At 26.9% G+C, this 13,110-nt stretch overlaps 1 protein-coding gene across 2 annotated transcripts; it reads right to left on the bottom strand.

Moving 5' to 3' along the window:
• Positions 1–851: 851 nt before the first annotated feature.
• LOC132928524 (pyruvate kinase-like) lies at positions 852–8,721 on the bottom strand. 2 transcript variants are annotated; one of them, XM_060993265.1, is made up of 10 exons: positions 8,415–8,721; positions 5,112–5,229; positions 4,818–5,041; positions 4,563–4,749; positions 4,287–4,496; positions 4,034–4,215; positions 3,075–3,320; positions 2,784–3,006; positions 2,380–2,536; positions 852–1,152 (listed from the first exon to the last, which is right to left on the bottom strand). In XM_060993265.1, exons 2-10 carry the CDS (start codon positions 5,227–5,229, stop codon positions 1,140–1,142), a joined length of 1,560 nt encoding a protein of 519 aa, XP_060849248.1. In that variant the 5' UTR covers positions 8,415–8,721; the 3' UTR covers positions 852–1,139. The 2 variants fall into 2 exon arrangements, with proteins under 2 accessions (XP_060849248.1, XP_060849247.1); XM_060993264.1 differs by lacking the exon at positions 8,415–8,721 and adding an exon at positions 7,846–8,110.
• Between the last annotated feature and the right edge of the window lie 4,389 nt (positions 8,722–13,110).

The raw sequence follows: 13,110 nt of genomic DNA, 5'->3' as shown, positions 1-13,110 counted from the left end.
ATATAAATTTTAAAATCTATTGTATGTTCCAACTATTAGACAGTTAAACAATGAAAGGTGTTAAGACTATTAAGCTAGTTTTAGGTGTTAAGTGTTAAGACTCCTAATCCTTCTAATAGTTGCGCAGCAAGTTTCAATAAATTGCATAAATAAAATTTTCTATTCAAATATTACAATTTGACGTATTATGAAAAAGTATTTATGAATAATATAAATATTATTATTAATACAGTAACTTCGTCCGCTCGGCACCTCTCTACAAGTTTAAAATTTCATAGTGCTTATCGTGCATTTTAAAGAATCTATTATGGTATTTACTATTTGAATAAATTCAAATAGGTCATATTTGCGTAATTGTGTACAGATGTACAGTTATATAAAAATATATAACCTAAACTTATTATTAGTTATTACATCCTTTTTTTTTAAGAAAACATCACTAGATGTTATTGATCACTGTGTATTTCTTTAAGTATTACAATTATCATTATACCACTGTCACCAGCAAACTGCTTAAGGTTTGACTTGAGATTAAATATATTAGAGAGTATAAACTATAGATATCTACTACCTACCATATCTAATCTTTGGATTTATCAGCAATTCTTAATTCTTCAAACGGTAGTCTGGCCGATGATAGTCAAGTTACTTAGAACACATTTGATGCAATAAGTATATCATCATTTTGTGATCGATCATGGTTACAACTTGCTGTTTTAGTCAGTAGTGTACTACAATATGTTATAGTGGTACTATAGTAGTATAGAGATTCTCTAAGGAGAGGCTTTACTAAAAATAATACCTAATACAACAAATGGTATTAGTGTGGAAAAATAAATAAAGACAGTTAATTTTGTTGTTTGATGTATCCATGTTATTATAATTATTATAAAAACAATAAAACTATAAATTCACATTCCTAAAACTGAGTTCTAAGAAAAAAAAAATCGTATACAATAAAATAGAGTAGGTACAATAATAATTTATTAAGGTATTTGTATTAGAATGTAATGCACTGGTCATGATTAGATGAATTAAATTTTGGGATCTTCTAAACATAACACGGAATGATGTTTGTTTAAAAAACGGTTTTTTATTTTTTTTTTTTATTGCAGTATATTAGCCAATTTTGGAGAACCTCATTCCACGTTACTGAAAACAAAAAAACAATAAGTACTTAACGTCACTAAATTATAACATTTATATGAATGATGCCTTTATAATACAAAACTTCCTTAATTAGTATTAGTTATTTTCAAACTCCAAAGCTTTATTATAATATTAAAAAGTATAAACAAGTATAAGATATAACATTATTTGATGCGAAAAGCGCTATTGCAATATTATTGTTTAAAAGAAATATAATCATCTAAGAGGGTGCTACAAGAGAAACTAAACAAAATGTTTTTAAATATTAATATAGTTTTATGTAAAAATGTATTATTCTATAAAGGGTTTAAAGTTAGTATAATTTTTTAATTCACATTGCAAAATGGTTAACCAAAAAGTATTCTTACTCAATAACCAAGAGATCTCATGTTCTATAAGCTGATACTCAATACATATCATATACCTGTAAAATTACTTAGGCAAATAATAAGTTTATCATATACAATTAATAATTTTATCAGCAGGCCCAATATAATATTATGTATTTGTATTTAGATATAAAATTTTATGTTGACTAAAACAACCTACGTATCAATAAAATAGTTTATTATAAGCACAACAAAGTTAAGTACAAAAGCATTAGGTTATAATGTCGCATTAAAAAACATTGTTGTATAATATCTAGTTTAGGTAGCATTTCATGAAACAAACATCAGCCAAAAGCAAATATTATATAATTAATTAGTTTTAATAATAACATAAGCACATTACAATACAATTTATGTATGTCAAGTGATTGAATATATTTTATATAAATCATGAATAGGCATTGAAAATGGAAGTATTAAGTTTCAACAAATACTAGCAGAATAAAAAAAAAAAGCAAGCAACATTGTAATTAATATTCAAAAATGAAAACACTACGTGATGGAAATTTATATTTAGTTTACATTTTACCTATTTTAATTTATTCAATGTATTCATAATTAAAGAAAAACATAGGCTTAGTATACTTTTCAAGCATTATTTAACTGCGATAAAACCAGTAAATGTAATAAAATTAAAATCGTCCCTGTGAAGGATACAACATAAACTACAGAACTTATTAACATAACATTATAACCGATAAATAATCATGGAATACATTTGTTTGTATCTAGTTTAGTCTAATGATCTCATTAAATATTAAAACCTAGTGCCCATTGTGTTTTTTTATTATATATAAATTATTAAGACGTTAAACAAAAATCTTCTTGTTCAGGTACATACACGATGCGTAAAGTGTTGGTGTATCCAGAACCTTTCTTCCATCCAGTGACAACTACTACTGGATCTCCAGTTTTAATGAATCCGCGAGATTTACCAAAATTAATGGCATGCACTACACGGGTGTCCACATCTTTCAACCAGTCACTTAATGGTTGTTCTAAAATAATACAATTTTGTTGATGAATTAATAATATTATGTACCACATAAAACTATTGAAATTAATATGTAGTCACTATTCATATACTTTATCCAACAAGAACATATGCTAATTATGAATATCTCCATTAGTCATTGACACTGGTTTCATTATGGTTCTGTGTTGAATGGAAGAAAACAGAAGAACTGAATTTTTTAGACAATGGCATATTTTCTTGCTGGATAGAAAAAAGATCTATGTACTTACCATTATAGAATAAGGGTAGAATACCACGATAAATATGACATTGACGTGCAACTTGGACATTTCTGGTCAGAGCTATGATTGGACTACGTGGGCGATATTTGGAAATGAGATGTGCAGAATGGCCAGAAGTTGTAAGAACAACAATGGCAGCAGCTTTACTTTTATTAGCTGCATCTACAGCAGCAATAGCAGTTGTATGTGAAGCATCCAAAGGCAAATTAACCTTAAAAATTTGAAAATGAACCATTAGAAAATGAAAATTATTATTATTTTTTCTAGTAATTAACTTACAGCAGACGATAAGTCAGCAAACAATTGTCTCTGCCAAACGGCTGTCTCTGCTTCTTTACAGATGGTAGCCATAGTACGTACACACTCTAATGGGTATTCTCCTTTGGCTGTTTCTCCAGATAACATAACACAGTCAGCTCCATCAAGGATGGCATTTGCCACATCAGAAGATTCTGCACGGGTAGCACGAGGTTTCTTAATCATAGACTCCAACATTTGAGTTGCACAAATAGCTGGTTTGCCAGCCTGTAATTATTTCAAAAATAGAAATAAAAATAAAATCCCCAAAACAACTTTAATAAATATAATGATTAGCAATTAATTTACAATTAGTATTAATACTTGTGTATTAATAATTTAAATATAAATATTTAATAGTCATATTAGAACAATAAATTACAAAATGTATAATGTATAAATAAACAAGTATATTGTATATTTTTAAGAGAATGCAGTTGTATAGTTTCCACCTTAAAAATGTATATCACAACAAATATATGCTTAGAAATTCAAGTTTAGCTTCGTTAGTTTAAAAATTAGAGTAAATAGATCTATTACGAAATATGAAGGTAAGAGCATTATATGTTTGTATGTTAGTTTTTTTTTTACAATAACTTAAAATGTTTAATCTTTCTATAGGTAAGATTACCATAATTACATAAAAAATAATATAGAATCATACTATTTATTTAAAAACAATTCCATTATAACTATGCAACAAAAATTGAAAAAACATAATTATCAAAAGATTATAATTAATATTTTTTTAAATAATTATTTTTCTTTTTTGTTATAACAAAATTAATTCAATTCTTTTTAAAACCTATAAATATACAAAAATGTTTGGAACATGGTACATAGAGTTAAAAACCAGAAATAGTTCTAGTTTGCTGTCATGAATGGCAACTCTAATTATAGCATAAGTTATTGTGCCAGTTTTTTTTTTTTTTATTATTTACCTTATTACAACGTGCAATCATAGCTTTTTGAGCCAAAAAGACCTTTTCTGGTGGGATTTCAATTCCTAAATCACCACGAGCAACCATAATACCATCAGAAGCTTCAATTATTTCTTGCAAGTTTTTCATGCCTTGGTGATTTTCAATTTTTGAAATAATCAATATGTTTTTCCCTTTTTCACCTTCAAAATTTAAATTAAATTAATTTTTAATGATGAAATTGCTATAACTATTCATCATTGTCAGTATTTACCCAAGATCTCTCTAATTTCTTTAATAGCTGCAGCTTCTCTGATGAATGATGCAAAAATCATATCTACACCTTGTTCAACACCAAATTGCAAATCACTTTTGTCTTTTTCAGATACTGCTGGTAGATCCACAGGTACACCAGGTAAGTTGACACCTTTACGACTTCCTAATGATCCACCATTTTCAATAGTACACACAATAAAATTGCTGCCTAAAAAATTAAATTATAATGGTTACATTTGAATGACAATAGTAATATATTATTTAATCTTTTTACCAATTTCTTTGACAATTAAGGAAATAAGACCATCATCAACATATACTCGGTTGCCTGGTTTCACCACTTTGGTTATGTTGGGATAGTCAACATACACTTTAGAGGCATTACCGCTGTTTTCAAATGCCTTGTCTGTAGATAGACTGATTTGTTCACCTTTTTTCAGTTCAACCTCAGCTGATCCACCCTAAAATTTGATTAAATAAAAATAAAAAGGTACCTATTAAAATGTATTTAATAATAAAGTTTACATACGCCTTCTAATAAACCAGTTCTTATTTCAGGTCCCTTGGTATCTAGAGCAATAGCTAATGGGCTATAAACACCAATCTTCTTGCCATAATTTTCAGCAGCTTGTCTTAAGTTCTTAATTGTGTTTGCATGGTATTCATGTGAACCATGAGAGAAGTTCAAGCGACCAACATTCATGCCAGAGTCAATCATTTCCTCAAGTGTTTCCACAGCAACCGAAGCAGGTCCTAGAAGATATAGAAGTTATTTAATATCTTTCAATGAATGTTTTAATACCTCTGAAATCTTAAAACTTACCAATAGTACAAATGATACCAGACAATCGAACAAATTGAGCTTCAACATCGATGTCCAAGGTGCTCATATAATCCAAGTGAGTAGTAGTGTTGTCGTGTAATAATTGTGAGGTAGCCATCTACAATAAAACAATTGTAATAGTAAATTATCAATTAAATTAACTGAATAATTTAAACAGACTCTGTATGGTTGATCACTGAAAACAGGCCAAGTTAACTTATTGGGACTAGTATGTAAAGAACTTTTGTTTGTTAACAAATTACATAATTTTAATCTATAGTTTTTAAATGGAATAGCATTACGACCAACAATAAGATAAAATCGAATGAACATAGTACAACAATCAAGTCTAATTGCAGAAATGTCAACCAGAAGGACAGATTGTTTGCAAATGTTATTTTAGCTAGCTAAGAAGTAAAATAAAAAAAAATTTATTGTAGCTAAGCCAAAACAATACACGTGGTTTTCAATTAGGATATTGGCATACTTTATACAAGTTCAGATAGTTTGTATATTCTATAGTTAAATATCTAGGTGGCAATCAGAATAATTGTTTAGTATAATAAACTAAGAATATTAAAATAAAATTGTATTTATTTATATATTGGAATTCAATAATTTTTTTGTCTAATTAGACATAATTTGAGTCATTGAGACTAATTATTAGGTAATATATAAAAATTATATAAATATATATATATTATTTATATATAAATTAAAATAAATAAGTATTCAAATGAAGTGCATACTTCAGAGGTCATTAATAAGATCAATTGGTTTTATATCGGCAATTCAAATATATAATTTACTAAATATACATAACATTTTGAAAATTATGGATTAAATAATATAGTTAGTTAAGAGGACACCATAACCGCATGTGTTGTCTCTATCTTACTAACATACATCATAACAATTTTTAGTTCAGCAGAATTTATTTTAAGATGTTAGCTTTAATATAAGAGTAAATTTACCTATTACAAAATTTAAAGGTGAGAATATTATCTAGACAATGACATATGATTTTATTGATATTATCATTTTAAAGTGAGTTATGAACATTTTAAAGTTGTAATATTTTACATAGCTGTAACTCACTTTAAAATAATACTATCATTAAAAGCTTATGCCATTGTCTAGATAATATTCTTACCTTTAAATTTGATAATAGGTAAATTTACTCTGATATTAAAGCTATCATCACAAAATGTATTCTGCTGAACAAAAATTTATTATGATGTACATTAGTAAGACAGAGACAACACATGCGGATATGGAGTCATATTATAGTTATACTGCCACAATATATTTAAGCTTTACATTGAATTCCAAGAAATAAAATATAGTACATTATATTTAAATAAATCTATTCTATTTTTTTTATAACATATTAACTATTACATTAGGTAGGACTAGTAGAAGGAAGGTATTATTATGTATTATTATTATAAATATAAAATAGTGGTAAAAAATAAAAAAATATATTTTATATATGTATTCCATCTGTAGGCCAATAACCTATGACATTAGGTTAGACCATGGCTTGACCCATAATTTTGCTTATGTATATCAGGTCAAGTAATTTTAAAAACCTTATAACAAAAGTAAATATAAGAGTATAAGTAATACAAGTAAATTATAATTTGAGGACTACCATACAATACCAATAAATAAGTTATTAGTAGGTACATAGGTAAGCAGACATACAAAAAATTCATTAATTTTAATATATTATTATAGAGATAAACTGGATACACTTTATATTTCTGGGATCAAGCTTGATTATGGTTAGTTAATAGTTAGGTACAACCTTAGAATTCAAGGTCAAAACATAATTATATTTATGAGATTAGAATATATCAGTTAAATTCAAAGCCTAATATAACTTTAAGAACTAAAGTAAGTAATATGTTGTTCTATTTTGTATTTTTCTCAATAAAATGTGTCAAATGAGTAAAAATATTTTAAATTTTTACAAAGAGTAAAATAAATAATAGGTATGAACTATAAAACAAATATATTTATTGATAGATTTATTATGCCATAATTATTATGAGATCAACAAATAAATGAAAGATAAGGAAAGTATCAAATAATATACTAGGTAGGTATTAGAAAACTAATGGGTCTCTATTAAAAATTTATTTTCATGATGTGGTAAGTAGGCATCCATTAACATATTAATTAATTTTAATACCTATTTTTAATTGATATTCTTTACCTAATGAGTACATTATATTTATAATAATTATTATGATTGGGTACTTACTACTATTTATAAAATTAAAATATTACACAGTGAAACAATTATATTATTATTATAACAAACTTCTATTTAACAAAATATTTTTGAGAACCAAGCCAAATTAAAACAAAATTGATTTAATTCTATTTAACAAATTTATCGATAGGGTAAGTATTGGCTCAACTAAATCTACAATACCAAGCAAAAAAAATGGGAATGGAATTGCCTAGACTTAAGTGGTCAGTAGTAAATTGCCTTCGAAAAAATTAGTTATTGTTTTGTATGATGTACAAATGTAGACACCAAGATAGTCCAGTATGTGATAGTGGCAACAAAAGCCAAACCGTAAGTCATATAAAAACAGAATGTCAATTGAGAAAATTTAACTAGAGTAATCTGTGCAATTACACCACAGGTAATAAAAAGGATAAAGGAAAATGGATGTGCGTAAAATCTGAGTCAAATCAGTGTTTATTCAGGATTATACACCTCGAGTGGTGCAACGTAGTTGGATTGCATGCGTTCTGAGTAACGACTAAATCTGTAGGCCGATGCTGTGGCTGCCGCAGCTCGAAATCTTTTTGCACAGCCGTCTGTCACGAAACGTAAGACGACTGTTGACACACGGTGCATTTAAACACGGTAAGACAGCAGTGGGAAAAACAAAAAGAATTACTAAGACGATGGTAAAAAAAAATCGAAAACGATGAGTAAAACGCGTAAATCGACACTTGAACGAGTGTGCAATGCGCACGATGTTTCTATGGCCAGTGACGATTAGATAAGTACCTATTTAGCATCTGTGGAAAATATTACAATATTAAATATGGATGAAAAATCATTAGCGGGTGCCAAGGTTACCGCAATGTCATAGAATGGCACCAGTACAACACCACGATGTACAATATGTAATATTAATATATTTAGTATTATAGTATTATACGTAAATTGCTCAGGAGAGCAGCAGCGAGACGAACGGTTCGTATAAATTATATTATATTAATTATTACCTATAATATATCTAAAATATTATTTAATTAGTTTCATCTAATACTCACTTTGGTTTCGATTATTAAAGACGTTAGACGGGATACGGAACTAAATACACACACAGATGCGCCGGCGATAGGAAATAATAAAGTACGTAAATATTATTATATGATTTAAGAAAACGATTTCGATCGACTGGGTCACGTAAGAGCCAGAGGAACGTTCAGCGTTGTTCTTCCCAAAAGTGATCCCGAAAGAAATCGACCGTGTATACCGGACCACCGCTGACTGAGTGAATGTGGTAACGTTTTTTCGTTTTCGATGTTTCCAGCGATATTTTTGTAAACGTGACCGGCTTTTTCCGTTTATAATAATAGACTTCCACTTCCCACTAGGTTTTCGTTATGGGATTCGAATGGGAATAACACAGATAAGTTATCTAATTAACCCACCTGGCCCAATCAAGGTGAGACGTCGGTGAAACAACACAATTAATTATTAATTAATATCTAATAATTATTGTTATCGTTCCAAGACGTATTTAACTTCTCTTTACCACGATTGTGTGAAATACAATCGACAAAATACCGATTGTACGTTCATATTGTGCGTGAAGCCGATTCCCGTCAGTTGATAACATCCAACTGTTACTGATAAGTGATAACGATATTTATGAGTTTATGACTTTTCATCTTCAATCTACATTCTTCGTCATTCGTCATTTTGTCAATACTTAACCTTGCACAAACCCAACAGACAAAGTCTAACGCCCATCAGTATTCATTACCACGGTCTTAGATATAATTTTTTTGTTAAAAATTCGATTCTATTTACAACCGTGTTCAACACTTTAAGGCAATGGTACAACTGTACAAGTTTTACTGCATTATATAAGCTGTTACCTACTTATATTACTATTATACAGGACGACTATTTTATGAACAACACTCATTATTTCAAAATCTATTTATATCATTAATAATTTTGAAAAATATTCTTAAATAATTTTCAGTTGAAATAAAACAATGGCCCCTTAGCCTCTCTTAGATACGGCTTTGATGATTATAATAATACTATAATTATTATATTTACTATATATTATAATGTAAGTGTCTTATGTAGTATACAAGACACTTACCTACATTAATATTTATCTGCTGTAGAGTATCGATACCCATTACTCGGTAATAATAGCTTTGTTTAGTGCCTTGAAAATTTCAGTCTTTGAAGTACCTACACTGGCTATACCGGAATTTTAAATGATGAGGACGTTGAGGTGTTTGTATCCATTGGCCAATTTGGCCATAGCCCATAGGTACTTGAGGTCCGGTAGTCGGTACTCCTGTTATATGACTTTTTTTTATGTAACTAATCAGAATCGCATAATTATTATTCATTGCGACGATAACGTTTTATTTTCTGTCTGTAATTAAAAATTATGAAAATTAAAAACCTACTTCACTACATCAAAGCAACTTTCTCTGTTTTTAATTTTAAAAGTTAAAATTACCTAGATACGAGGTTAACCTAAAATAATTTTTTTTTCAATAGTCAGACATTTTTCAAGTGTAAAATATTAATAGAAATTGTGTTTATTTGGTTGTGAATACCTTTATATTAATCTAAATATTATTATTTTTAAATGTCAATTTATTAAAAATTAGTAATTATTTAATTAAATCATTAATTATTGAAATATTAACATAGTTTAACGTCTACGTATATTTTTGTTTAATGTTTGGTTTATTAAATATTAAATAATAAATTTATTTTATTTTAATAATTAATTTATCCTCAATAAAATTTGACTAGTTAAATATTGTATGATTTAAGGTTAAGTGTTTGAACTTTGAACTACTATCTTAGAATAAATTAAAAAGATAATGCGAATTGTTTCGGGGAGGGGGTGATTTATTTAAAGGTCCTCAATAATTACACTAATCTAATAAATAGAGTATTATAATTGTAAATCAATATTAAATTATGTTTAAATCATAATGTAAACATTACTTAATAATTTTGTTAGTTTTAAATTTTAAGATAGAAATAGTTAGTAGTTTTTAATAAACGTAACTCTCAAGTACCATGAGAGTACATGAACGATCCAATGACGTTTAAATAGTTTAATATGAAAAATAATATGAGTTAGGTTATTGATATTTGATTATTCATTTTACGTAACAATTTAAATTATAAGTATACTTATACTTAATACCTATTTACTAGATATACGTAGATAGAATTAAATTGAATTTACTCAATAATTGTGTAATAGTAGGTAGTTACTTTTAATTGTGTTTATACTTACTTAGATTTAATCTGTATTCATGACTATTTCACTATTCAGGTTATAAGTAGGTATAAGTATATTATATAGTTACACATAAATTGAACTTAATTGAAAAGTTCAAATTACTGTTAAACATATAACATTTTAATTATTGTTAGTTAACATTATAAAAACATAACATTATTTATGAAGGGTTCTATCAATGGATAGCCTCCCTCCTCATGTAAATCATGTAATGTAATTTTAAGGCTATGTATGCACCTATCAAATTTGCTTATTGTATAAAAATAAAATACAGATTGTAAATATATATTTTGAATAAAAAAAAAAAAAAAAAACATTATTTATAACAAAATACAACAATATAGACCCTAGAACATATTGATCAACTTTTATAATATTATTGATTATTAAAAGTTATTTTAATAATATTTGAACTTTAATATATCTACATAGTTATCATAAGCCTATTCAATTATTTTAAATATCCATGTTACATAAGTATAGGACCTTTCTAAAGGGTAGTTGAATTATGTTATTATTTTGAGTATTGAGCTTTCAAAATGTTCAAACTAATGTTAGTGATATTTTCTATCGAGCATTAGTTAGGTGTATGGAATTGTTAAACTGTTATTAAGGTTATCTGAAAATTCCTATCTGTATTTTCTGAACGCATTTAAAATACTGGAATTATTAAGATTAACTATAAAAATTTGAATTGTATCGAATATTATGGATTTCACATTTCACATTATAATTTTAAAAATTTAGCATATAAAACTATCACTTTATAGTTTATACAATTTATTTTAAGTTCCGCAATAGCAATACCAACTTGTCGTTGATTATTATTATTATTATTTTTAAAGTCTGATTGTGTGCAATGCAATGGTGTACAAATACCATACAGTTACATTTTTTGTACTGTTTCATATTATAGTATATAAATATATAATCTCAAGTAGGTATGGCTTAATAATACAATATATTGTTACTGATAGTACGATACTGAAAGGCCACTTGAAGTTGTCGAGAAATTAATATCACTTAAAAGAGTACCTATAAGGTTTCGAACTGTGGAAAACCTGTATAATATAAAAATATAATCAATTATTAAATGTGATCGAAGAAAATAAAAATAAATGCATGGGTTTATTGAACAAATAGTAATTTACAGGTAATAATTTGTAGACAAAAAATGCACATCGGTTTAATATTTAACGTAGGTACTATAATAATATGTCATGATTAAAAATTTAATATTTTAAAATACCTTTAAACTTTTTGATTCTTTCCGTGAATTTTTTTGAATTTAGATACGCGAAGCGATTTCAATACACATCAGTCATCACATTATTGGTGTTACACATCCAACCTTATAATATATATAGGACAGGCACATCGCACATGTACCTATATCTGCGCTGTGGACCACAACTTGTGGTGGATGTGTTTATGTCAGCCTTTTATAATTAGGTATACGTATACCTATAGTGAAGTATTCTGACTATTGATCTTTAAAACAGAAACGTTTTATTTTTGAAATCTTTAATTTGTATTCACTTATAAAAGATCACACTCAGTCTCTTTTATTCCGATAGTAATCAAACAACAATTTTGTGTATTTAAAAATACTATTTTCTTCACTGTATTGTGACTAGTGAGTAGTGACTATTTTAGTCCAAAAACATAAATATGCATACTTATATATAGTTTATGGTTTACTCGAACTATATATTTTTTAATTTGTTGTATTAATATGAAACATCGTTATATTAATTGGTGTATCATTGTGGTCAGGAATTGTATAAAATATATAAATACATTATTATATGTTATTTTTTAAATTTTATTTGTTACATCGTGTTTTTTTTTTAAGGTCGTAATATTAATAAATAATAATTATTCCTTTCGTCGTTTCATTTTTTGTTATCATTATATGCATTATATAAGTGTAAGTACACTATAGTACCTATACACGTATATTGTATATAGGTAGTAGCTGATATATATATATTACATCGTGTAAGGTTTATTAAATTAAAAAAAAATATTGGTGTTACGTATTAGGTACCATGTAATTTTTTTTCAGTGAATTTTAATTCAAGCATTAAAATAATGTTTGGTTCGACTATTTTGCGATAAGTTTAAGTATAGACACCTACCGGCTACCATTATTAATGTTATAATTGTATTGAATTTCTTATATATTATCAACTTAATTAATTTAAAATATTTAAATATTACATTTTTTTATTTATTATAAGTACTTTATATAATTAATATATAGATGTGCGAGTGTATATATTATGAGGTTTATACATATATGATATATATATATATGTATTTATAGATGATAGACTCTCAAAATATGTGAGTTCCATATTTAAGGCTCTGGCCCCTTATTGCTATTAAAATAATACATAATATTCATTCTATAAATCACATTTATCAGTTTTACAGTACCTACCTAA

Source organism: Rhopalosiphum padi, chromosome 4, assembly GCF_020882245.1.
Source record: "Rhopalosiphum padi isolate XX-2018 chromosome 4, ASM2088224v1, whole genome shotgun sequence".
Classification (NCBI taxonomy): domain Eukaryota; kingdom Metazoa; phylum Arthropoda; class Insecta; order Hemiptera; family Aphididae; genus Rhopalosiphum; species Rhopalosiphum padi.
This window is presented reverse-complemented; position numbering and strand designations above follow the sequence as displayed.